General features: G+C 43.9%; 1 protein-coding gene across 9 annotated transcripts in view; it reads left to right on the forward strand.

Moving 5' to 3' along the window:
* The first annotated feature begins 337 nt into the window (after positions 1-337).
* The window catches only part of AKAP9 (A-kinase anchoring protein 9), a 234,048-nt gene continuing 209,044 nt past the window's right edge, over positions 338-25,341 (forward strand). For 6 of the 9 annotated variants that reach the window (XM_073581974.1, XM_073581976.1, XM_073581975.1 and 3 more), the window contains exons 1-3: positions 382-552; positions 22,620-22,871; positions 24,227-24,271. In XM_073581974.1, coding sequence (XP_073438075.1) covers positions 499-552; positions 22,620-22,871; positions 24,227-24,271 — 351 coding nt within the window. In that variant the 5' untranslated portion in view covers positions 382-498. Of the gene's footprint in view, positions 553-22,619; positions 22,872-24,226; positions 24,272-25,341 lie in introns of all 9 variants that reach the window. The other 3 variants (XM_073581981.1, XM_073581982.1, XM_073581980.1) reach the window with 3 other exon arrangements.

Genomic DNA, 25,341 nt, shown 5'->3' on the forward strand with positions numbered 1-25,341 from the left:
CATATGTGCACATAGCCTAAAAGTTTTTTTATATGGAAAAAAGGGCGATGAAGGTAAAAAAACCCAAAACAAATAAATTACCGCATCCACAAAAATCCAATCTAACGAAATATAAGCATCTGCACAGAGTCTGTAGGTCCGTCAACTGAAAAAAATGTAAATCTTGGAAAAAGGGGAGGAAAAAAAGAACAAGAAAAATGACAACAGCAAGGAAGGGTTAAATCTGCATAGCGCCTGCAGAGTCAGTAATGAGGGGTCCCTGAGATGTTTCCGGCTGGTGGGTGCTGTCAGCTGCTCTCTGTTATCAGCCACCACCGGGCACGGGTCAGCTCATGCGGCCGCCGGGCCGGGGGCAGGTGACAGCTGGGGGCTCTGCCGCACAGGAGGGGGCGGCGCGGGCTGTGACGTCACTGCGGAGCGCCGAATGTTTACGTGGAGAATGGGGGAGAGCAGCGGCCGCTGGTAACACTGCGCATTACTGTGTGTGCAGGGACCGGCATGGAGGGAGACGAGCAGGAGAGGAAGAGGAAGCTGGAGGCCGGGAAAGCCAAGGTAAGGCCTGCGGTGGCACCGGCTCCATGGTGCTGTCACCTGCCTGCTGCCACATGTCGGCTGCCTGACACCTGTGTGTAGTGCTGTCACCTGTGTATATACCACCCCCTGTATATACTGCTGTCACCTGTGTATATACCACCCCCTGTATATACAGTATGTATACCACTGTCATCTGTATATATATATATATATATATATACCAGTGTCACCTGTGTGTATACCACCCCCTGTATATACAGTATGTATACCACTGTCATCTGTATATATACCCCCTGTATATACCACTGTCACCTGTGTGTATACCACCCCCTGTATATACAGTATGTATACCACTGTCATCTGTATATATATACCCACTGTATATACCACTGTCACCTGTGTGTATACCACCCCCTGTAAATACAGTATGTATACCACTGTCATCTGTATATATATATATATATATATATACCACTGTCACCTGTGTGTATACCACCCCCTGTATATACAGTATGTATACCACTGTCATCTGTATATATACCCCCTGTATATACCACTGTCACCTGTGTGTATACCACCCCCTGTATATACAGTATGTATACCACTGTCATCTGTATATATACCCCCTGTATATACCACTGTCACCTGTGTGTATACCACCCCCTGTATATACAGTATGTATACCACTGTCATCTGTATATATATACCCACTGTATATACCACTGTCACCTGTGTGTATACCACCCCCTGTAAATACAGTATGTATACCACTGTCATCTGTATATATATATATATATATATATATATATACCACTGTCACCTGTGTGTATACCACCCCCTGTATATACTGTATGTATACCACTGTCATCTGTATATATATACCACTGTCACCTGTGTGTATACCACCCCCTGTATATACAGTATGTATACCACTGTCATCTATATATATACCCCCTGTATATACCACTGTCACCTGTGTGTATACCACCCCCTGTATATACAGTATGTATACCACTGTCATCTATATATATACCCCCTGTATATACCACTGTCACCTGTGTGTATACCACCCCCTGTATATACAGTATGTATACCACTGTCATCTGTATATATACCCCCTGTATATACCACTGTCACCTGTGTGTATACCACCCCCTGTATATACAGTATGTATACCACTGTCATCTGTATATATACCCCCTGTATATACCACTGTCACCTGTGTGTATACCACCCCCTGTATATACAGTATGTATACCACTGTCATCTGTATATATATACCCCCTGTATATACCACTGTCACCTGTGTGTATACCACCCCCTGTAAATACAGTATGTATACCACTGTCATCTGTATATATATATATATATATATATATACCACTGTCACCTGTGTGTATACCACCCCCTGTATATACTGTATATATACCACTGTCACGTGTATATATATATATATATATATACCCTCTGTATATATTGTGTGTGTGTGTGTATATATATATATATATATATATACACCACTGTCACCTGTGTGTGTGTATATATATATATATATATCGACTGTATATACCACTGCCCCTGTATATACTGTATATATACCACTGTCACCTGTGTGTAGTGCTGCCACCTGTGTATATACCACTCCCTGTATATACTGCTGTCACCTGTGTATACTGTATATACCGCTGTCACCTGTGTATGCTGAATATATACCCCCTGTATATACTGCTGTCACCTGTGTATACTGAATATATACCCACTGTATATACCAGTGTCACCTGTGTGTATACCACCCCCTGTATATACTGTATGTATACCACTGTCATCTGTATATATATATATATATATATATATACCACTGTCACCTGTGTGGAGTACTGTCACCTGTGTGTATACCACCCCCTGTATATACAGTATGTATACCACTGTCATCTATATATATACCCCCTGTATATACCACTGTCACCTGTGTGTATACCACCCCCTGTATATACAGTATGTATACCACTGTCATCTATATATATACCCCCTGTATATACCACTGTCACCTGTGTGTATACCACCCCCTGTATATACAGTATGTATACCACTGTCATCTGTATATATACCCCCTGTATATACCACTGTCACCTGTGTGTATACCACCCCCTGTATATACAGTATGTATACCACTGTCATCTATATATATACCCCCTGTATATACCACTGTCACCTGTGTGTATACCACCCCCTGTATATACAGTATGTATACCACTGTCATCTGTATATATACCCCCTGTATATACCACTGTCACCTGTGTGTATACCACCCCCTGTATATACAGTATGTATACCACTGTCATCTGTATATATACCCCCTGTATATACCACTGTCACCTGTGTGTATACCACCCCCTGTATATACAGTATGTATACCACTGTCATCTGTATATATATACCCACTGTATATACCACTGTCACCTGTGTGTATACCACCCCCTGTAAATACAGTATGTATACCACTGTCATCTGTATATATATATATATATATACCACTGTCACCTGTGTGTATACCACCCCCTGTATATACTGTATGTATACCACTGTCATCTGTATATATATACCACTGTCACCTGTGTGTATACCACCCCCTGTATATACAGTATGTATACCACTGTCATCTATATATATACCCCCTGTATATACCACTGTCACCTGTGTGTATACCACCCCCTGTATATACAGTATGTATACCACTGTCATCTGTATATATACCCCCTGTATATACCACTGTCACCTGTGTGTATACCACCCCCTGTATATACAGTATGTATACCACTGTCATCTGTATATATACCCCCTGTATATACCACTGTCACCTGTGTGTATACCACCCCCTGTATATACAGTATGTATACCACTGTCATCTGTATATATATACCCCCTGTATATACCACTGTCACCTGTGTGTATACCACCCCCTGTAAATACAGTATGTATACCACTGTCATATATATATATATATATATATATATATATATACCACTGTCACCTGTGTGTATACCACCCCCTGTATATACTGTATATATACCACTGTCACGTGTATATATATATATATACCCTCTGTATATATTGTGTGTGTATATATATATATATATACCACTGTCACCTGTGTGTGTGTGTATATATATATATATATATATCTCGACTGTATATACCACTGCCCCTGTATATACTGTATATATACCACTGTCACCTGTGTGTAGTGCTGCCACCTGTGTATATACCACTCCCTGTATATACTGCTGTCACCTGTGTATACTGTATATACCGCTGTCACCTGTGTATGCTGAATATATACCCCCTGTATATACTGCTGTCACCTGTGTATACTGAATATATACCCGCTGTATATACCAGTGTCACCTGTGTGTATACCACCCCCTGTATATACTGTATGTATACCACTGTCATCTGTATATATATATATATATATATATATATATATATATATATATATATATATACCACTGTCACCTGTGTGGAGTACTGTCACCTGTGTGTATACCACCCCCTGTATATACTGTATATATACCACTGTCACCTGCATATACTGTATATATACCACTGTCACGTATATATATATGTGTATATATTTATATACCCCCTGTATATATTGTGTATATATACACCACTGTCACCTGTGTATATATGTATATACCACTGCCCCTGTATATACTGTATATATACCACTGTCACCTGTGTGTAGTGCTGCCACCTATGTATATACCACCCCCTGTATATACCGCTGTCACCTGTGTATACTGTATATATACCCCCAGTATATACTGCTGTCACCTGTGTATACTGTATATATACCCCTGTATATACCGCTGCCACCTGTGTGTACTGTATATACCACTGTCACCTGTGTATATACCACCCCCTGTATATACTGTATATATACCCTCTGTATATACCGCTGTCACCTGTGTATACTGTCTATATACCCCTGTATATACTGCTGTCACCTGTGTGTACTGTATATACTGCTGTCCTCTGTGTATACTGTATATATACCCCCTGTATATACTGCTGTCACCTGTATATACTGCTGTCACCTGTGTATACTGTATATATGCCCCCTGTCACCTGTATATACCACTGCCTGTATATACTGTATATATACCCTCTGTATATACCGCTGTCACCTGTGTATACTGTATATACTGCTGTCCTCTGTGTATACTGTATATATACCCCCTGTATATACTGCTGTCACCTGTATATACTGCTGTCACCTGTGTATACTGTATATACCACTGTCACCTGTGTATACTGTATATATACCCCTGTATATACTGCTGTCTCCTGTCTATACTGTATATATCCCTGTATATACTGCTGTCACCTGTGTTTACTGTATATACCACTGTCACCTGTGTATATCCACCCCTGTGTATACTGTATATATACCCCCTGTATATACTTCTGTCACCTGTGCATACTGTATACATACCCCTGTATATACTGCTGTCACCTGTGCATACTGTATATATACCCCTGTATATACTGCTGTCACCTGTGCATACTGTATACATACCCCTGTATATACCAGCCCCTGTATATACTGCTGTCACCTGTGTATACTGTATATATACCCTCTGTATATACCTCTGTCACCTGTGTATACTGTATATATACCCCTGTATATACAACTGTCACCTGTGTATATACCACCCCCTGTATATACTGCTGTCACCTGTGTATACTGTGTATATACCGCCTGTACATACCGCTGTCACCTGTGTACTCTATATATGCCCCCTGTATATACTGCTGTCACCTGTGTATATACCACCCCATGTATACAGTATACTGTATATATACCCTCTGTATATACTGCTGTCACCTGTGTATACTGTATATACACCCCCTGTATATACGCCTGTCCCCTGTGTGTACTGTGTGTGTGTGTATATATATATATATATATATATATATATATATATATATATATATATATAACATATACACGTACATACAGGGTGGGCCATTTAAATGGAGACAACTAAATAAAATAATATAATAATAATAATAAATTTTATTTTTATAGCGCCGACATATTCCGCAGCACTTTACATTTCGGAGGGGATTTGTACAGACAATAGACATTACAGCATAACAATAATCACATACAGTAGATTATAACAAATACCAAGAGGAGTGAGGGCCCTGCTCGCAAGCTTACAGTCTATGAGGAAAGAGGTAGACACGAAAGGTGGGTGGTAACAATTGCCCTGATTGTATGGACCAGCCATAATGTTAAGTGTGTAACAGTACAGACACAGAGGGCTAATGGATGCATAAAGCATGTGGGAACATGATGCTGGGAACCTGGTTATGGTAAAATTTTTGGCTCTGGCACACAGGGATAGGTTAGGTTAATGTGTTGAGGCGATAGGCCAGTCTGAATAAATGCGTTTTCAGGGCACGCTTAAAATTGTGGGGATTGGGGACTAATCGTATTGACCTGGGAAGTGCATTCCAAAGAATTGGCGCGGCACGTGTAAAGTCTTGGAGACGGGAGTGGGAGGTTCTGACTATTGAGGATACTAACCTCAGGTCATCAGCAGAACGGAGGGCGCGGGTAGGGTGGTATACTGAAACAAGGGAGGAGATGTAGGGTGGTGCTGAGCCATGGAGGGCTTTGTGGGTGAGGGTAATAAGTTTATACTGAATTCTGGAGTGGATGGGTAGCCAGTGTAATGACTGGCACAAGGTAGAGGCATCGGTGTAACGATTGGTGAGGAATATGATCCTGGCTGCAGCATTCAAGACAGATTGGAGAGGGGAGAGTTTGGTAAGAGGGAGACCGATTAGAAGAGAGTTACAATAGTCGAGACGAGAATGAATAAGAGAAACAGTAAGAGTTTTTGCAGAGTCAAAAGTAAGAAAAGGTCGAATTCTAGAAATGTTTTTGAGGTGCAGATGACAAGAGCGAGCCAGTGATCGAATGTGGGGGGCAAAGGAAAGCTCGGAATCAAGTATGACCCCAAGACAGCGGGCATGTTGCTGGGGAGTAATAGTGGAACCACACACAGAAATGGCAATGTCGGGTGTAGGTACATTAGTAGCGGGAGGAAACACAAGGAGTTCAGTCTTTGACAGGTTCAGTTTCAGATATAGTGAGGACATGATATTAGACACAGCGTTTAGACAATCGCCAGTGTTTTCTAGAAAGGCTGGCGTGATGTCAGGAGAAGAAGCGTATAATTGGGTGTCATCAGCATAGAGATGGTACTGGAAACCAAATCTACTGATTGTTTGACCAATAGGGGCAGTGTACAAGGAGAAGAGGAGGGGGCCTAGAACCGATCCTTGAGGAACCCCAACAGTAAGGGGAAGGTGAGAGGAGGAGGAACCGGCAAAAGAAACAGTAAAGGAGCGGTCGGAGAGATAGGAGGAGAACCAGGAGAGAACGGTGTCCTTGAGGCCAATGGAATGGAGCATAGTGAGGAGGAGCTGATGATCCACAGTGTCGAATGCTGCAGAGAGATCCAAGAGAATTAGCATGGAGTAATGACCACTTGATTTAGCTGTTAGCAGATCATTAGAGACTTTAGTGAGGGCAGTTTCAGTGGAGTGTAAAGAGCGGAAACTGGATTGGAGAGGGTCGAGAACAGAGTTTTCTGAGAGATAGCGGATAAGACGGGAGTGGACCAGGCGTTCCAGGAGTTTAGAGATGAAGGGAAGATTAGAGACAGGTCTATAGTTAGCGGCACAGTTTTGGTCGAGGGATGGTTTTTTAAGTAGTGGATGTATGATGGCATGCTTAAATGAGGAGGGAAAAATACCAGAAGAGAGAGAGAGGTTAAATATTTTAGTTAGGTGAGGGGTGACAGCAGGGCAAAGGGACTGGAGGAGATGTGACGGAAATGGGTCACTGGTGCAAGTAGTTGGGCGAGAAGATGCAAGGAGCCTGCTTACTTCTTCTTCTGTGACTGGTTCAAAATCAGAGAGTGAGTTAGATGCAGTGGGGGAGGGAGGACAGTGCATGGTATGAGGGGATTTGGAGATAATTTCCTGTCTGATCTGGTCAATTTTTTCTTTGAAGTAATTGGCCAGATCGTCAGCTCGGAGCTCAGTGGTTGGGGCCTGTACTCTTGGATTGAGTAGAGAATGAAAAGTGTCAAAGAGACGTTTCGGGTTATTGGACAGTGAGATGATGAGGGTGTTGAAATAGGTTTGTTTGGAGAGGTGAAGGGCAGTGTTGTATGTTCTAAGCATAAACTTAAAATGGATGAAATCTTTGTGTAGATTGGATTTTCTCCACAGACGTTCGGCGCACCTGGAGCACCGCTGCAGGAAACGTGTTTGCACCGTGTGCCAGGGTTGTCGCCGTCTGCGTTGTGGTGTTCTATTTACAGGGGGTGCAAATTCATCCAGGGCAGTTTGAAGTGTTTCATTGTAATGCTTCAATGCATTAAAATGGGAATGGTTGGTGACCCAGATCGGCGCGCTGAATTTGCAGAATGGGCAAAACAAAAATTAGGACAGGACCCTCAGTTTACACAGAACATTATGTTCAGTGATGAGGCAGACTTTTTTGGGTGGGCCATTTATATGGATACACCTAAATAAAATGGGAATGGTGACGGTTTTCTTGCATTGAAATCTGCTGCAATGACCCGGGTACTGCGTTCACCAGACATCAACACAATTTCTATCCGCTCCTCACGTGTTAACCTCTGCGACATGTCAATGGCTGTAAACAAAGAGAAACTTGTAAATAACTCATGAAAGAATAAAGTTACATTAAAACCAAGCACATCATTGTTTTTCTTGTGAAATTCTCAATAAGTTTGAAGTGTCACATGACCCTCTTCCCATTGGAAAAAATAAAGTTGGATCCAAAATGGCCGACGTCAAAATGGCTGCCATGGTCACCACCCATCTTGAAAAGTTTTCCCCCTCCCATATACTAATGTGCCACAAACAGGAAGATGATATCACCAACCATTCCCATTTTATTTAGGTGCATCCATATAAATGGCCCACCCTGTATATACCACTGTGTATACTGTATATATTCCCCCTGTATATACCACTGTCTATACTGGCATCGTTATGTGCACACACCCTCAGTCAGGTTTCCCGGTGGCCGTGCACCATTCATTCTATGTGACTCTTTCCTCTCTTTGGCGCGGTCCGGTATTCTGCGTGTGCTGTGAACCTGTGTTTTGTGACCAGGGCTCCTGTTTCGGGGGCGTTCTCCTGCCAGTGCGAGAGTTCACGGTGCCCATCCCAGTCTATCAGACCAAAGACCACAATAGAAATACATGGCCAAGCGAGGTTGTGAACCCGGGGCTCTCGTGGGCCTGCTGTGTGCTCCTCTGTGATATAGCCATATATATATGTTGTCATTTCTGTGTTTCAGGTTGATTTTTGTCTTAGGCTATGTGCACACGTTGCGGATTACCCTGTGGATTTTTCTGCGCGGATTTGCGTTTTACCTGCGGATTTAGTGCGGATTTCCCCTGCGTTTTGATACCTGCGGATTCCTATAAAGGAGCAGGTCTAAAACCCCTGCAGATCCGCACAAAGAATTGACATGCTGCGGATTTAAATCCACAGAAAATCAGCGCGGAAAAATCCGCAGCATGTGCACAGACCCTTACTCTTCTTATTGTCTGGATTCTACAACCCAGAGCTCGTCTACTCCTCTGTTGATGCCTATGTTGCTGGGAGTTGTAGTTCTGCAGTTGCTGGTTTGCTAATAATAGGGGACCACTGATCTGCTGGAATTATTTAGTGTCTTGCAGAAGACCTGTCTGTGATAGTAAATGCTTGTGTTTCTCATGACGAAGCTGTTCCTCTGTTATTCTTCCTGGAAATGGGTGAATAATTTAACAGATGTGTGCTATCATTTTCCTTACAAAATACTGTCTGTTCAGTAGCCGCAGCGAATAGACTTCATAAGGGATCATACCCCATCAGTGTTAATAAAAGTGGTCCGATGTTGTTCCTGAAAAGTCAGTCATGTGTCACGCGAGTACAATGTGATTTTTCTCACCTAGTATCAGCTTTTACATGGTAATTCTCAGTCATTTAAAAATATATTTTGTTAGAAAACTCTTTCAATGTATAGATAGAAATATGTGAGTGAGATGTATAATCATTTCCTTGCGTGTGTAGCTTACTGTACATGTATTTAGGCCATAAATAAATTTTTAAAAAAATGGCGAGGGAAAGCCGACAGCTGGGGGCAGATCTGTATAGCCTGGGAAGGGGATAATAAACATGGAGCTTTCCAGGCTATTATTATCAGCTCGCAACTGTATACTTAGGCTATGTGCACACGGTGCAGATTCTGCTGCGGATCCACAGCGGATTTGGCCCTGCGTATCCGCAGCAGAACTGCAGGTGATGTACAGTACCATTCTAGCCTATGGAAAATTGAAACCGCTGTGCAGACGGTGCGGATTTTTCCGCGCGGTTTCAAATCCGCAGAAAGAATTGACATGTCATTCTTTTCTGCGGATTCTGCTGCGGTTTGCCATCTCCTCCATTGTGGAGGTGATAAACCGCAGGGCAAAGCCGCAGGTAAACCGCAGGTCTTTTGACCTGCGGATTGTGCAAAATCCGCGCGGAAAAATCTGCGGGTGAATCCACACCGTGTGCACATAGCCTAAGCCTTTACTGATTATTAAAATGGGGGACCCCCCAAAAAAGATGTTAGGCTCCCTTATAATTAATAACCAGCAAAGTCTAGGCAGACAGCTGTGGGCTGATGTTAATAGGATAGGAATGGACCCCCCACAGACTAAAAGCATCAGAATTCAGCCGCCCCAAAAATGGTGCATCCATCAGATGAGCCAATTCTGATGACTATTCTGCTCTTCCCACTTGCCCTGGTGCAGTGGTAGGTGGGGTGGTAGAATTAGGGTTGATGTCAGCTTTGTAGTGGCAGCTAACATAAAGCCCAGGGGTTAGTAACAGAGAGGCATCTATGAGATGCTCCCATTGTTAACCCCATAGTCAAATTGTAAATATAAAACAAATATAACACATCCCAAATAAAGCTCTTATGGATGTGCCATCTCTGGGGCAGCTAAGAGCTGATGTTTTTAGTCTGGGAGGGGGCCAATATTTATGGCGCCTCCCTAGGCTATTAATATCAGTCCGCATCTGTCTGCCTAGCCTTTGCTGGTAATTATAGGGGGACCTAACTAAATTTTTTTTTTTGGGGGGGTCCCCCATTTTAATAACCAGTAAAAGCTAAGTATACAGCTGTGAGGTGATAGTAATAGTCTGGGAAGCTCATTGTTCATTACCCCCTTCCCAGGCTATAAACATCGACCCACAGCTGTTGGCTTTCTCTCAGCTGGTTAATAGAATTTCGGGGGATCCAACGCCATTTTTTTTCTTTGTTATTGAATTAATAGCTAAATACATGTACATTAAACTACACAGGCATCTTTCTATCCTGTTCTGACGGGTCACATTGTGATTTTACTGTATGTGAAAGATGAAATGTCGGGTTTTCTAGAAGGTGGATGCGTAAAAATTGGAAGGCACACGCATGATCCATGCATCGTTTTTTTTTTTTTTCCTTGCATCCGTTGACTTGCATTGGTAAATCTCGACCGAGCTACGCGGCAACTCGCAGAAACTTTTCGCAGATGATTAGGGAAACAGAGTAACATTAGTCAGAGTGCAATCCGACTAATTTTTTTTTTTTTTTTTAATTATTTATTTTTATTGGATTGCACTTGGCGGTTTTTCACGCAGATCAGTATGAGCCCTAAGACTGTGTCACGATATGGGAAAACATGTATATTTCCAGGAAGTGTAATGGAGGAACGGCACAACACCGACTTGTCAGAAAAAACAGTCCAGATTGCTTTTATGGCTGCATTGATGTCACAGTTGTCTGGCAAGTGTCCCTCGTACGCTGGGCTCCTCTCCTGGCGGCAACTGTCCCTGCAGCTGTGCACAGCGTGTCTTTCTGTTCCTTTGTGTTAGTGCAGTTGTCGGCGCACAGGTGTGTTGAGGCTTGTACACAGGGCTACAGTCACTGCTGGGACCACTAACAATACTTTATATACCATGGCAGCAGTTATGGGGGTGTAGCTATTACCAGTGTCTCCATAGGCAGCACATTTTTCCACCAGTAATTCACAGCAAAATACAGTTATCACTTGTGGGTACGAATTCTCTGCAGTGTTCACCTCTGCTACATCCACACAGGACACAAGGCCCGGACATAGTGCAGATTTCATCCTAATCTTTGCAAGGTGAAATGCACTGGGAAAATCCTGCAGCAAAAATTGACATGGCAGGGACTGAATTTTTTATTTTTTTTTGTTAATGTGCTTTACTCAACCTCCCCAGGTCCATCGCTGATACTTCGCTGCCACTCCTGCTGTATATTATTATCTGCAGCGCTGCAGCCAAGCGGCAAGCTCAAAGCTTCTGCCTGAGTTGACAGCATGAGCTGCTGAGCTCACTGATTGGCTGCAGCGTTGTCATGCTGCAGACAATATCAGAAATCAGGAGCAGTGGCGGAGACTAAGCTCTGGACCTGGGGAGGGTGAGGAAAGCATGGTTTAAAGAAACTGTGGTAGGAGAAAAGGAGGATTCCCTTGGTCCTGGAATTTTAATTCTGCACCTTTTTGTAAATTTGCAGTGCAGTGTCAATACTCTTGCAATCTAGTAGTAGGTGGACACACTCGTGGGAGTCTCGGGCACAGTCGGGGACCCCTAAGAGATGACAAAAGCGGTTTATCTCTGCTTCTGTCTGCCCATTTGCATGTTACATGACGCTCAGTGTGTTGAGTGGCATTGGGAAAGCTCTGAAGGATTCCCTAAAAAAAAAAAAAAAAACCTTTACCCAGAGATTCTAATATAAACAGAATAATAAACACCTGGGAAAAAAATAAAATAAAATTCAAAAAAAGTCCGAACCTGAAAAAAAATTAAATGCTGGGAAAACCTTTTTATTGTTAAATATAAATTAATTTTATTATTTACGCGTAACAAGAAAACCTACAGATATTAGGTGTGCACATGGTCATAATAACCTGGAGATTCATTCAACGGATTTCTTGGTGTGAAAAAAGTAGTCCAAAATAGAAGCAAAAAAAATGACTAAACCAAAAATTGCTTTTTTTTTTTTTTTTTTTTTTACCCCCTAAATTTACTAAAAGAAATTTATATGTACCCCAAAACAGCGCTAGCAAAATAATACAATTTGTGCCGCATGAGACAGTCTTGTTAGTAAAAAAAAAAATATGGCTGCTGAAAAACGGAGAGGCGAAAATGGAAAAAGTTACTAAACTTTTCTTATACGGTGTATATAAAATAAATAGCGTGGAAAGTTATGAAACTTTTGCAGATCGCCGAGCCTTTTTGCGCAAAATCAGAGAGACATAACTCTATGGCGGTATTATTTATCTGCTTGGATGGGCAGTGAATTGAGTCAGCATCTAGCTGAACAGTGTTATTATCCGCTCTGACTCTTCAGAGGTTACGTCCACGCGTCTCTTGTTCTGCGGTGTCAGGACGCACAGTTGCCGGCGAGCGCCTGCTGTCGGGATTAGCTCGTGTGGGGGTGTGTGACAGCTGCAGACCCCGGTTGACATTTCGACTGTATGGAGTTGTCGCTCCCAGGACATCGCTGTTGACCCCCAGCGTGTCTGACAGCGGCTCAGATTTGTGTGAATTGATATTTGTCTTTTCCTGACATTTTTGGCTGCGATTTTGTTTACCAGAATTTGACCCCAAAAAGTACAGCCGCAGAGACGCTGTCACAGAGCTGCCTTTGCCGTTCACCTCGCCATCCTTTGTTATGGGGGTATCATTTTGAACCAGCACATGTATTTAGCACCATATGGCGGCACATATGTAGATTATAATGACTAAGTATGGAATGGACAAGGCAACTGTTAAGTGGATTCATAACTGGCTTAGTGATCGGACCCAAAGAGTGGTCGTAAATGGCTGCACATCCAGTTGGAAGAATGTCTCAAGTGGGGTACCACAGGGCTCTGTCCTGGGCCCTGTATTGTTCAATATCTTTATCAACGATTTAGATGAAGGAATTGAGGGTAAACTGATTAAATTTGCTGATGACACAAAGCTAGGAGGGATAGCTAATACTAGAGAAGAGAGAGAGAGAGGATTCAAAAAGATATAAATAAGCTGGAGCAGTGGGCAGCAACTAACAGAATGTTTTTTTAACAGGGAAAAATGCAAAGTACTACATCTGGGCAATAAAAATGAAAAAGCATATACAGAATGGGAGGAGGAATAGGGCTAAGCAACAGCACATATGAAAAAGACTTGGGTATACTAATAGATCACAGACTGAATATGAGTCAACAGTGTGATGCAGCAGCAAAAAAGGCAAATGCAATTCTAGGATGTATTAACAGAAGCATACAGTCTAGATAACGTGAAGTCATTATTTCCCTCTACTCCTCTTTGGTCAGACCTCATCTGGAATATTTTGTCCAGTTTTGGGTGCCACATTTTAAAAAAGACATCAACAAACTGGAGCAAGTTCAGAAAAGAGCGACCAGAATGGTGACCGGTCTGCAAACCCTGTCTTATGAGGAAAGGTTGCAGGATTTGGGAATGTTTAGCTTGCAGAAGAGAAGGCTGAGAGGAGACTTAATAGCTGTCTACAAATATCTAAAGGGCTGTCACATTGCAGAAGGATCATCTTTATTCTCATTTGCACAAGGAAAGACTAGAAGCAATGGGATGAAACTGAATGGGAGGAGGCACAGATTAGATATTAGAAAAAACTTTTTGACAGAGTGATCAATGAGTGGAACAGGCTGCCACGAGAGGTGGTGAGTTCTCCTTCAATAGAAGTCTTCAAACAGAGGCTGGACACATATCTGTCTGGGATGATTTAGCGAATCCTGGTTTGAGCAGGGGGTTGGACTAGATGGCCCAGGAGGTCCCTTCCAACTCTACCATTCTATGATTCTATAATTGCCGCTTGATGCAGAAGAGTTTCATGAATGGCACTAGTCGTTCATTGAATAGGAGAAAGCAGAGACTATGCAGAATACTGACACCTTGGCGACTCTGTGGCAAACTAAGCTCTCCGAAGCTGCTAGAAAAATGGCCTTAATTTGTAATATTGTTTGTCTATATGGCAGAGTCCCGATTATATTATAGAGTTGTCGGTCCAGTTTACATGTCTTTATTACTGTATAATTATAAGTACGTGTTGTCACAGGACAGTGATTATGTGACGGTACCCGGTGGTTTATTGTATTATGTCAGGCTTATTATTGTGTAGGTTTTATGTGAGTGACGGATGCAAATCTCCATTCTCGTGGGTCTATAAAACTGACACTTCACAGTCTCTGAATAAACTGTGACGGGAGCATTTGTGCCTCTCCCAAAATTATTTTATAAAGTCAAGGTCGAAAGTGTTGGCATCCTTCAAATTGTTCCAGAAAATGAAATATTTATTTCAGAAAATTATTGCAATTAAACATGTTTTGTTATACACGTTTATTTAATTTGTGTGTATTGGAACAACACAAAAAAAGAGGAAAAATGGCAAATTGGATGTAATTTCACAAAAAAAAAAAAAACAAATTTGATGACACCGTTCCAAAATTGTGGGTAAACCATTCTGAACGATCATCATCGCATGCTTGAAACAAACTCACCTGTGGCAAGTAACAAGTGTGGGCAATATGAAAATCACAGATGAAAAGGGGAAGAAGTGGACTCCATCTTTGTATTGCGTGTCTGTGTGTGCCACACTAAGCATAGAGAACAGAAAGAGGAGAAGAGAACTGTCTGAGGACTTGAGAACGAAAATTGTTCAACGATATCAACAATCTCAAGGTTACACGTCCATCTCCAGAGATCTTGATGTTCCTTTGTCCATGGTGCGCAAATGTTTACAACCCATGACACTGTAGCGAATCACCCTGGACATGGACGGCACAGGAAAATTGGTGAAAAGTTGCAATGCAGGATAATCCAGATGGTGGATAAGCAGCCCCAATCAAGTTTCAAAGAAATTCAAGCTGTCCAGCAGGCTCAGGGTGCATCAGTGTTAGCGCAAACTATTTGTCGACATTTGGATGAAATGCTATGGCATGAGACCCATGAGAACCCCACTGCAGACACAGAAACATAAAAAGCTAGACTGCAGTTTACCCAAATGTACGTGAGTAAGCAAAAATTCTTCTGGGAAAAAGCGTCTTGTGGACAGATGAGACCAAGATAGAGCTTTTTGGTAAAGTATATCATTCTACTGTTTACTGAAACTGAATGATGCATACAAAGAAAAGAACACAGTACCTACAGTCAGATATGGTGGAGGTTCAAAGATGTTTTTGAGGTTGTGTTCCTGGCACTAGGTGCCTTGACTGTATGCAAGGCCTTATGAGATCCAAAGGATTTTGGCTCACAATGTAGTGCCCAGTGTCAGAAAGCTTAGTTTGCGTCCTAGTTCATGGGACTTCCAGCAGAACAGTGACCCCAAACATATTTCAAGAAGCCCCCAGAAATGGATGGAAACAAAGCAGTGGAGAGTTCTGAAGTGGCAGAGTCTGGATCTAAACCCCATTGAACACTTTTTTTTTTTTTTTAATGGGTTTTCCGCATATATTTTTTTTTTTTTTTGTTTAAAAAGGGTCAGACTGGTATAAAAATATTAGTAATACTCGCCTTCACCAATCCTCCCTAACCCATATCCGAATCGCACCCGTCTCCTTTGTTTTTGTATCCTTATCCTGTCTAGGCACTCCAAAAATGGCAGGAAATTACCGTCTGTCAGTCTTTGGCATTTCCAATGTTCCAAAATCATACTGGGGCATAGAAATCGGCAGGGAACAGGTGAGCCTTCCAACATTTTATATATGTGTGTGTGTGTGTGTATATATATATATATATATATATATATATATATATATATATATATATATTAGAAAGGTAGCGCTGTCATTCGGGTAGGGGATACTCGCTTGGCAGCCAAATAATCACATCCGGCACGGGTTTTCCATAAAACAATCACAGTCCATGCTGTTTATTCAGGCTCCATAAACCATGACCAGCAAAATAAAGTTCATATTAACAGCATAGCGTCCATGACCGAGCTTCACTCTGTTATCCCTGTGGTCACACAGGTTGTGCCATGTCCAGCACACAGGCTCTCTTAGCTTCACAGTTATATCCCCTCTCTGGGTTTACCTCATGGCTGCTTCACCACGCTGCAGACGTCCATTCCCTCCAGGGAACTATCAGGCACGTGCAGCCATTATGCACACAGGCACTCAGGAAGGCTTACACATCCTCCAGAGAGACCTTCCAAACGGACCAACCGGGTCCAAGCATTCACCCCATGTGACCTACCCAGGCCACCTTATATGGTCCGTAGCCACGCCCACCGGGTCACATGGCTATGACCTCATCACAGGTCCTTCAACCACTCATACACACTTTACAATAGCGTTCTTAACCACACCCCCTGGGTGGGTTGATAGGTAACTGGTTCTGCCCGTCTCACCAGCTACCTGGAGACTTCTCCCTGACACATTGGAACGAAAGATCAGCTCTGCTGATCAGCACATAGGCAAGCCTCCATCCCAAGGCCACCTACCTTGAGATACATAATGATCCTTTAGCACCCTGCTCCTGTTACCACTCAGCTCATAGCATGATGAGGCGTACATCATCCGTATGCCAAAATAAAGCAGGTACAATAGTCTAGTGGGCTTCAGACGGAGCACCATATGGCGGCACATAAATTTGCTATTACTGTCTTAAGTTTCGATTAGTATAAAACTAGACCAGATCGGCCAATGTGGCACCAAATTTCTCACGTTTTGTGATAGATTAGGAGCTATTTGGGAGATATTTTAGCCATTTTTCACTTCCTAGCACCATTGTTTGCTCTAAAATTTCTCAATATGCCATTAGTACATTTTTTTTGCACAATTTGGCCCCAAATTCTGCATTTATTTTTTTTTCTCTCTCTTGAGAAATCTTTTGTGTCGTCCTCCTTTTCGTCTGTAATCTTCCAGGATGTCGCCTCCTGTACGGTAGAAGTTGGCAGCGTTCCGTTCTTGGCCCGTCTGCGGGGCTGTATTAGCGTTCTGCTATTTTGAGCGGTGTTGTGTTAATGGAGGAGCGGCCGGACTGACTGCGGATGAGTCACTGAGTCCACGTTACACGTGTGCCTCCTGCTTCTACTTTCCGCTTACCTAGACTTTAATAATATGGAGAGAAGATCCACACCTCCATCATATAGTAACTGAAACACATGGTAGCCTCTCCAGAAGACCACCTCTTTGAGCAGACCACCCCTAGTGCAGAGAAGATTTCCTTTTCCAGGTTTTTGGTTCCACCATGCATAAAATGCACATAGGTTTTCTTTAAAGAAGATGATCAATCATGAAGAGCGGTATATTCCCGGCACTAACCACATAAATATTCAACCAAGATTTCTGTTTATTTACATAAGGTGCATAAAGGAAATTTACGCGGAGACCAATGTGCAGTAAGAAAACCACCGGTTATACTGCAACGGTCCGGAGGCGTCCATAAACCAAGTCTTTGGACCGTGATGTGGTCGTCAATAGGTGTCGTGTTGCCGACAACAAGTGCAAGGGCTTTGCTGGAAGCAGGTGAGGAGACCACATGGATGACCTCTCATGACCGTTTCACCTTGGCAGCTGTCGCACGGAGCCACCAGTAACACAATCACTTGGGAAAAATTCTCAATTTGCAAGCCGGACCCTCTGCTTTTGCATTCGAGAGAGGATGTGATCGGCCACCCCATGTCGTAGGATGGCAATGGCTGCTGCCTGCTTTTTTGGCTCGCAGGGTGCTATTCTCAGCTCTGGGTTAGCTGTCAAGAGCCAGACTGACATTTAATTGACAGGGAAGCGTTCAGTGACAGATGGACGGAAACACATATGGATCGTTCTCCTAATCACTGCAGCAAGAAACGGGCGACAAATCAACAAGATTCTCAACGATTTGTGTCTCTTGTAGGTCCAAACTGTAGATATGTTCCTTGGTATGTGCTGCTGCTGTAGAAGTGTCCCCCCCCCCGGGGCGTCCGGCGGCTCAGCCGTGTCCCCCCCCCCCGGGGCGTCCGGCGGCTCAGCCGTGTCCCCCCCCCACCGGGGCGTCCGGCGGCTCAGCCGTGTCCCCCCCCCACCGGGGCGTCCGGCGGCTCAGCCGTGTCCCCCCCCCACCGGGGCGTCCGGCGGCTCAGCCGTGTCCCCCCCCCCCCCCCCCCCCGGGGCGTCCGGCGGCTCAGCCGTGTTCCCCCCGGGGCGTCCGGCGGCTCAGCCGTGTCCCCCCCGGGGCGTCCGGGCGGCTCAGCCGTGTCCCCCCCCCGCCCCGGGGCGTCCGGCGGCTCGGCTGTGTTCCCCCCGGCGGGGGGGGGGGGACACGGCTCACGGCTAGGGGGGACACCCTACCTCAAAACTTTATTTAATTTTTTTTTTACAAACCGCCACCACCCCTTCTTAACACACAAAGAAACAAAAAAAAAAACAATACTAACCAAAATTAAAGGCCCATTACTCCGTCATCTGCAGACTTTAATGTATATTGTTTACCCGACATTCCTCAATTTATTTCTTTTAGTACCTCAGGTGTATATTGTGAGGCTCTGCAGCAGCCATGAGAGTTGTTGCAGTCGCTGAAGATGCAGTGAATTTGTGGTTCACGTGGGAGAACGGTAGCGGTTTCTGCAAGAAGAGATGAGCAGTGCCCGCTCAGCACCGCTGATCCCATATAAATATCAGAATCTGATGGTCGTTCAAATAATGTCCTGTTACTGAATCTTACATTAGTTCTTACATTAGTGTGGGTCCGGGTCAGATTTGGGTCTGTTTTTTTTTTTTTTTCTCTTTCGTGTTCCTCACCATTCGTGCCGTATCTACGAGGCCTGATCGTTGGTCTCAGTGGGGCCCGGCTTATCATATTGTAACAGGATTTGTGTGCACGTACATCTTATCCTCGTTGTAAATCACATAAGCTCAGACATCAGGAGTCACTGGCCGGGAAGCTGTCATATAACCTGCTCAATGCGGGTCTAGGGGATGCACACTGGGACCGTACCCACTGTCTGGGATCATACCGACGGACTGGGACCGTACCCGCTGTCTGGCACCGTACCTGCTGTCTGGTACCGTACCTGTGTCCCCTCTGTCTGGGGCCATAGCTGTGGGCTGGGATCATACCGACGGACTGGGACCGTACCTGCAATCTGGCACAGTACCTGGTGTCTGGGACTGTATCTGTGTACCCTTTGTCTGGAACCATAGCTGTGGGCTGGGACCGTACTCACTGTCTGAGATCGTACAGACGGACTGGGACCGTATCCGCTGTCTGGTACAGTACCTGCTGTCTGGGATCGTAACGGTGTACCCTTTTTTGAGACCGTACCCGCTGTCTGGGACCATAACAGTACACTGGGGCCGTACCCGCTGTCTTGGACTGTAGCCGAGGTCTGGGGCCGTGCCTGCTGCCTAGGATCATACCCACGAACTGGAGCCGTACCCCCTGGCAGACATGTTCTGCTACAAGGTACCGTATGTCCATTCAGGTATTAAACCCACGTGCTGGTGCATTGGAGCAGGTGCCGGATCTGATGATTTTCATTTTTAAATAGTTTTCTTCCCGGGGTGTTAATTTTTGCCATTTGTCGAGTAACTTTGGGAATGATCCTGCACCCTGTTTTCCCTGATGACTGTACGGGAAGCTACAGCCCGGACCCATCATGGTGGCACTGATGTCTGGGGTGAAACGGTGAAGGAGCCTGCCCTGCATCCTCTCTTTTCTGGGTTACCAAAGGACAAAACCCCACGGTCAGAATGTGATGGTGAATCCAAGTGATATGCCTTGACCCAAATATATGGAAATACCGATTTTAGCATTGTTGTTACATCCATTGCCTGACAGCCCAGTACACCGACCGCACCCCAAAACATTGAAATGAGTGTGGTGGAGTACATGCTTGACCGCTGCTTCTGTGCATTCGCAATAGAGAAAAGGTTTGGGGGGGGGGGGGGTTTGGACCCCAGGGTGTGCAAACTTGTGATATAAAACGATGCCTGGTGGTGATTCGACCCTGTAAACTTCTCCTCTTAACTGCGCCCCCTCCATTCTATAAGTGAAGGCACCAAATGAGATCTTGGCACAAGTCCTAACAGCCGCTGCCAATCCCTAAAGTTGATTTGCGGGATTAGCGGGGAGCTTTGCTGGAGAAACGCGTCTCCGGGGCGTTTGGTTAAAGTGATTGTGTCATTAACTTCTTAGGTGGCTGTAATCTGTGGAAAAGAGCTGTGCGGTCTGCACAGGCCGGCATGATGATGTATCTTCCCTCTATGCCAATATGGCAAATAACAGTTACTGTAGGGCGCTCCTAAATTTACACAAAGGGTCCTGGTGGTCAGGGGCAGAGTAGGAGAATGTTATCTGTATTGTTGGTGGTCTAGGACAAAGTAGGAGATTGTCTGTCGCTGATTGTCTAAGGCTATAAAAGGGTGAATGTTTGTGGTGCTAGTAGGCCAGGGCAGTAAAAGTGTTCATATCAGTATCCCAGGTGGTCTAGGGGTGGAGTGGATTGTAAAGGTTGTCCACTTTAAAACAAATTATGAATGGGCCAAGAGTGAGGATATACTGAACAAAAAATGTAATACAATGGGATCTCAAAGATGGGGCATCACGGGACCAGTGTAGCCTATCATCGGCCAGTGACCAGCTGCAGCTTTCATTCTCACCGAGTCCACGTCACTGTGGACCCCAGTAAAGAATAAGCCCTTTTTTTATAATACTATTCTTACTACTTGAGTGCACAGAAGGGGTTAAAATTCCCAAAGTCTCCTACAACTTTCCGCACCTATCATGGGTTCATCAGGAGGACGAGAAGCAGCCAAATCAGCATTCCTAGTCCTGTTTTCCAATTTTGGTGTAGGAGACTTTGGGGACTTTTGGACCTTATCTCGGATGCAGAGCCTTTGAATAGGGGCAGGTTTCGGCGTCTGTGTAGGGTCCCCCCTTATTAGGACGGGAACCCGCTTATAGTAGGCACACACGGTTTGGATTCGGTTTCGAGAATCAAAGGTGATTTTTGCCGTCTGATTCATGTGATTCTGAGTTAGTTGAAAAAATTATTTAAGCTGATATTACTTATACCAGATTAATTGGATTATTCTAGTTAATGGGCAGCACGGTGGTTCAGTGGTTAGCTCTGTATGGTGTCTCAGTGGTTAGCACTGCAGCCTTGCAGCGCTGGAGTCCTGGGTTTGAATCCCACCAAGGACAAAATCTGCAAGGAGTTTGTATGTTCTCCCCGTGTTTGCGGGTTCTCCGGTTTCCTCCCACGCTCCAAAAACATACTGATAGGCAATTTAGATTGTGAGCCCCATCGGGGACAGTGATGATAATGTGTGCAAACTGTAAAGCGCTGCGGAATATGTTAGCGCTATATAAAAATAAAGATTATTTTTATTATTATTATTAATGCTACGATTACTGGTGGTCTAGGGCAGAGAAAGGTTTAATGGCACTATTGCTGTTGGGCTATGAGAAAATGGTTTAATAGCTCTATTCCTGGTGGTCTAGGGCAAAGAAGGGTTTAATGGCATTATCCCTGCTTGGCTAGAGCAGAGATGGGGTTTACGTACAATTATCCCTGTTGGGCTAGAGCAAAGAATTGTATAATTGCACTATCCCTTCTGTGCTAGGACAGAAAAGTGTTTAATGGCATTATCCCTGGTGGGCTAGGGCAAAGAAATGTTTCATGGCATTATTCCCAGTGGGCTAGGGTATAGATGGGACTTAAAAGGGGCATTTCCATCTGCAAGATCTTATCCCAGTATGTACGGTAGTAAGTGTAATAATAATATTTAATACATTCAATTAGAAATGTAGTATAGTTCTTCTGATTCGCTATATCTCTTTACTCATGTGCAGGCATTGCAGGACCTTAGGTATCCATGGTTGCCACCACTAGTAACTTTTTATATCAGTGGTCGTAACTCCTTTCCCCGTCCCACCTTCATGCTGCTGATTTTTTTCTTTTTTCCTTTGCGCCCTCATAGCTCGCCCAGTTCAGACAGCGCAAGGGACAGACGGACAGCCAGAATCCTGCCAAGAAGAAGAAGAAGAAGCCATCCTCCAGCTCCAAACAACAAGGTGGCGGCAATGTGGGGTCAGAAGCCGGCCTATCTCAGCGCGATGACGTCCTCCCCCAGACCGGCCCTAGCGGAGCAGGGACCACTGCCGAATTCACCATCATGAGAACACTGCCCCAGGGGGAAATGATCCAACACGACAAGACATACACCATAGAGGTGAGTGCCTAATACATAGGTCGTCCCCGCAGTGATATCTAATACTTCATTGTCTGTCTTCCATCCTGGCTCCTAGCCGCTTTGCTTCCAGCGCTGACATGATACCAGAGCTGTGTATGAAGGGGGCTGACTGTCACTGTCAGTAGATATAAAAAAAACAAAGAGGGCTGGCTAACTGCTCGTATCAAAAGCCTAAGCCAGACCCTTTTTCTGTCATAGTCAATAAAGAGGAAAAAAAAGGGAGCTGGCTAACTACCCGCTTCAATAACCTAAGCCTCTGTCACAACAAATAGAGAGGAAAAAAGAGGGGCTGGCTAACTGCACGTTTCAATAACTAAGCCAGACGCCTATATTTTCTATCTACTGTTTGACAGTGGAGGGGGCTGGCTCAGCTCTTCAGACAAACAGGTCGCCAGCCCCCTTCACACATAGTAACTTAGTTGTGTCCGCACTGGAAAAGAAGTGTCCGGGACCAGGGAAAAATAGAAATAAAGTAACTTACTATTAGAATCCCATTTATGTATATTTTTTGCTTGGCTGGACAATCCCTTTAATAGTCGGTGTTAGAGGCCCTAAACCAATGGCTCTCATGATTACTTGCGCTTTCTCTTGGACCAGATGTAAATACTTATCAGGCCTTAAAGAAGACTTGTTCTCTCTCCTGACAAATCTGACTTGCGTTTATTTTCTGGGAATAATATTTTTTAGGCATTTTCTTTCTGCTTTGTGCCGTCCCTCTGTTATTCCTCCTGGAAATAAATGGATAAATTGATAACTGGGCGGTATTGTTGGGGAGTTGAGTCCTGACACCCCCCCACACACACACACTAACCAATCAGGGCTAATAGTGCCGGACTCTGTACAGACACCCCCCTTGTACACCCAGTTGTCAATTTTATTCTTGCTTTTTACATTTTCAGAAGGACCAGCAAAGGAACGACACAAATGTTCCCAATTATTTTTTTATTTTTGTGGGAAATACATGTTTTTACTAAAATTGACTGGTCAAAAAAGCTGAGCGGTCTCCTTGCTTGTACACCTACATTTTTTTTGCATCCCCATGACGGCTCATCTTGTATGTTCATCTTTATCCAATGGCTCCTAATCACTGTTCACGCACATTTAGAATGTGGACAATAATTCGGATTCTACAGAACATCACCATGGTGTATGGCGCAGAACATAGACAGGAAGTGTTGTCGTGGGGACACAGGATTTAAAAAGATGCTAGCTCAGAAGTCAGAACGTGAAGATAAGGGAGAAGGAACGGGCATGTGTCGGGGGTCCGCGGCTTCACGTACACGGTTGCACGGCGAGAAGAAACCGTATTTTAATAGGTTCTGTTTTAATCGCAGCCGGAGAGTGAAGTTTCCACCACCGCTGACGATTATAGCTCCGAGGTAAGCGAGGTGGCGGCATGCTGCATGCTGATCATCCATGGCTCATGAATGGCGTTGATTTGCCGCTCATTAATGAGTGTGAGACTTATTATGATTTTTCTTTTCTTTTTTTTTTTGTACCATCCTATCCTCCTCTGCCCCTCCATGAAATCATTGTAAATAGATTGCTCTCCTTTTCACGCCATGTTTCTTTGCCTTCTCTCGTTCGCTGCCTCGTCTCTTTCACATCCAGAATGAATGGTTTGTGCGTCGGGTGTTATTATTTATATTCACCACGGGAGAACTTTTTATTTCTTTTTATGTTGGGGTTTTTTTTTTTTTTTACCTTTTTAAATTATGTTTTTTATTTAAGTAATTGTTGAAAAATGTGACGTAAATTCAGTGCTTTTTTTTTTTCCCCCAATCACTCCTGTACTGTAGATTTTAGAGGTAATTATAGGGTGGACGGTAATACATTGACTACACATGTTTACAAATTTTATCACAGTGGGAAATCTATTAAAAGGGAAAATAGCACAAGGTTGTGCTGCCACTTCATCTAGAAATCCCTTCTGAAAATAGTGTTAAAAGAATCTGTCAACACCTTTTTGCATATGGAAGTAGTGGTATAGGCTGTATAGCCGCCTGTCCCCCGGTTAAAATAAGACCTTTTTTTTTTTGTAGAGATCCGATGTGCCCAGTCATGAGAAATCGAGTGTAGAACTCGTATGCAAATCAGGCAGGAAGTGCTCCCAGTTCACTTCCCCCGTAAATCAATAGTACACATGAAAATAAGAAACTTTGTAATATATCTTATAAGAGAAATTTGCTTCTTTCTCCTCCTAGGACTGTTTTTTTTTTTTTTTTTTTTTTTTTCAATTATAAGTTCATGAGTAAAATCTGTTTTCTCCTTCGTCTCATTGGGGGACACAGAGACTGTGGGTGTGTGCTTCTGCCGTCTGGAGGCCGACACTAAGTGTACAAAAAAAGAGTTAGCTCCTCCTCCGCCGCATACACCCTCGCCCCTAGGCCGGGCGTAACTCAGTTTTTTGCTTAGTGTCTGATGGAGGCACACGCAGTCTGGAGCTCCA

Source organism: Dendrobates tinctorius, unplaced genomic scaffold (assembly GCF_039654945.1).
Source record: "Dendrobates tinctorius isolate UK_male_01 unplaced genomic scaffold, ASM3965494v1 ptg000070l, whole genome shotgun sequence".
Taxonomy (NCBI): Eukaryota; Metazoa; Chordata; class Amphibia; order Anura; family Dendrobatidae; genus Dendrobates; species Dendrobates tinctorius.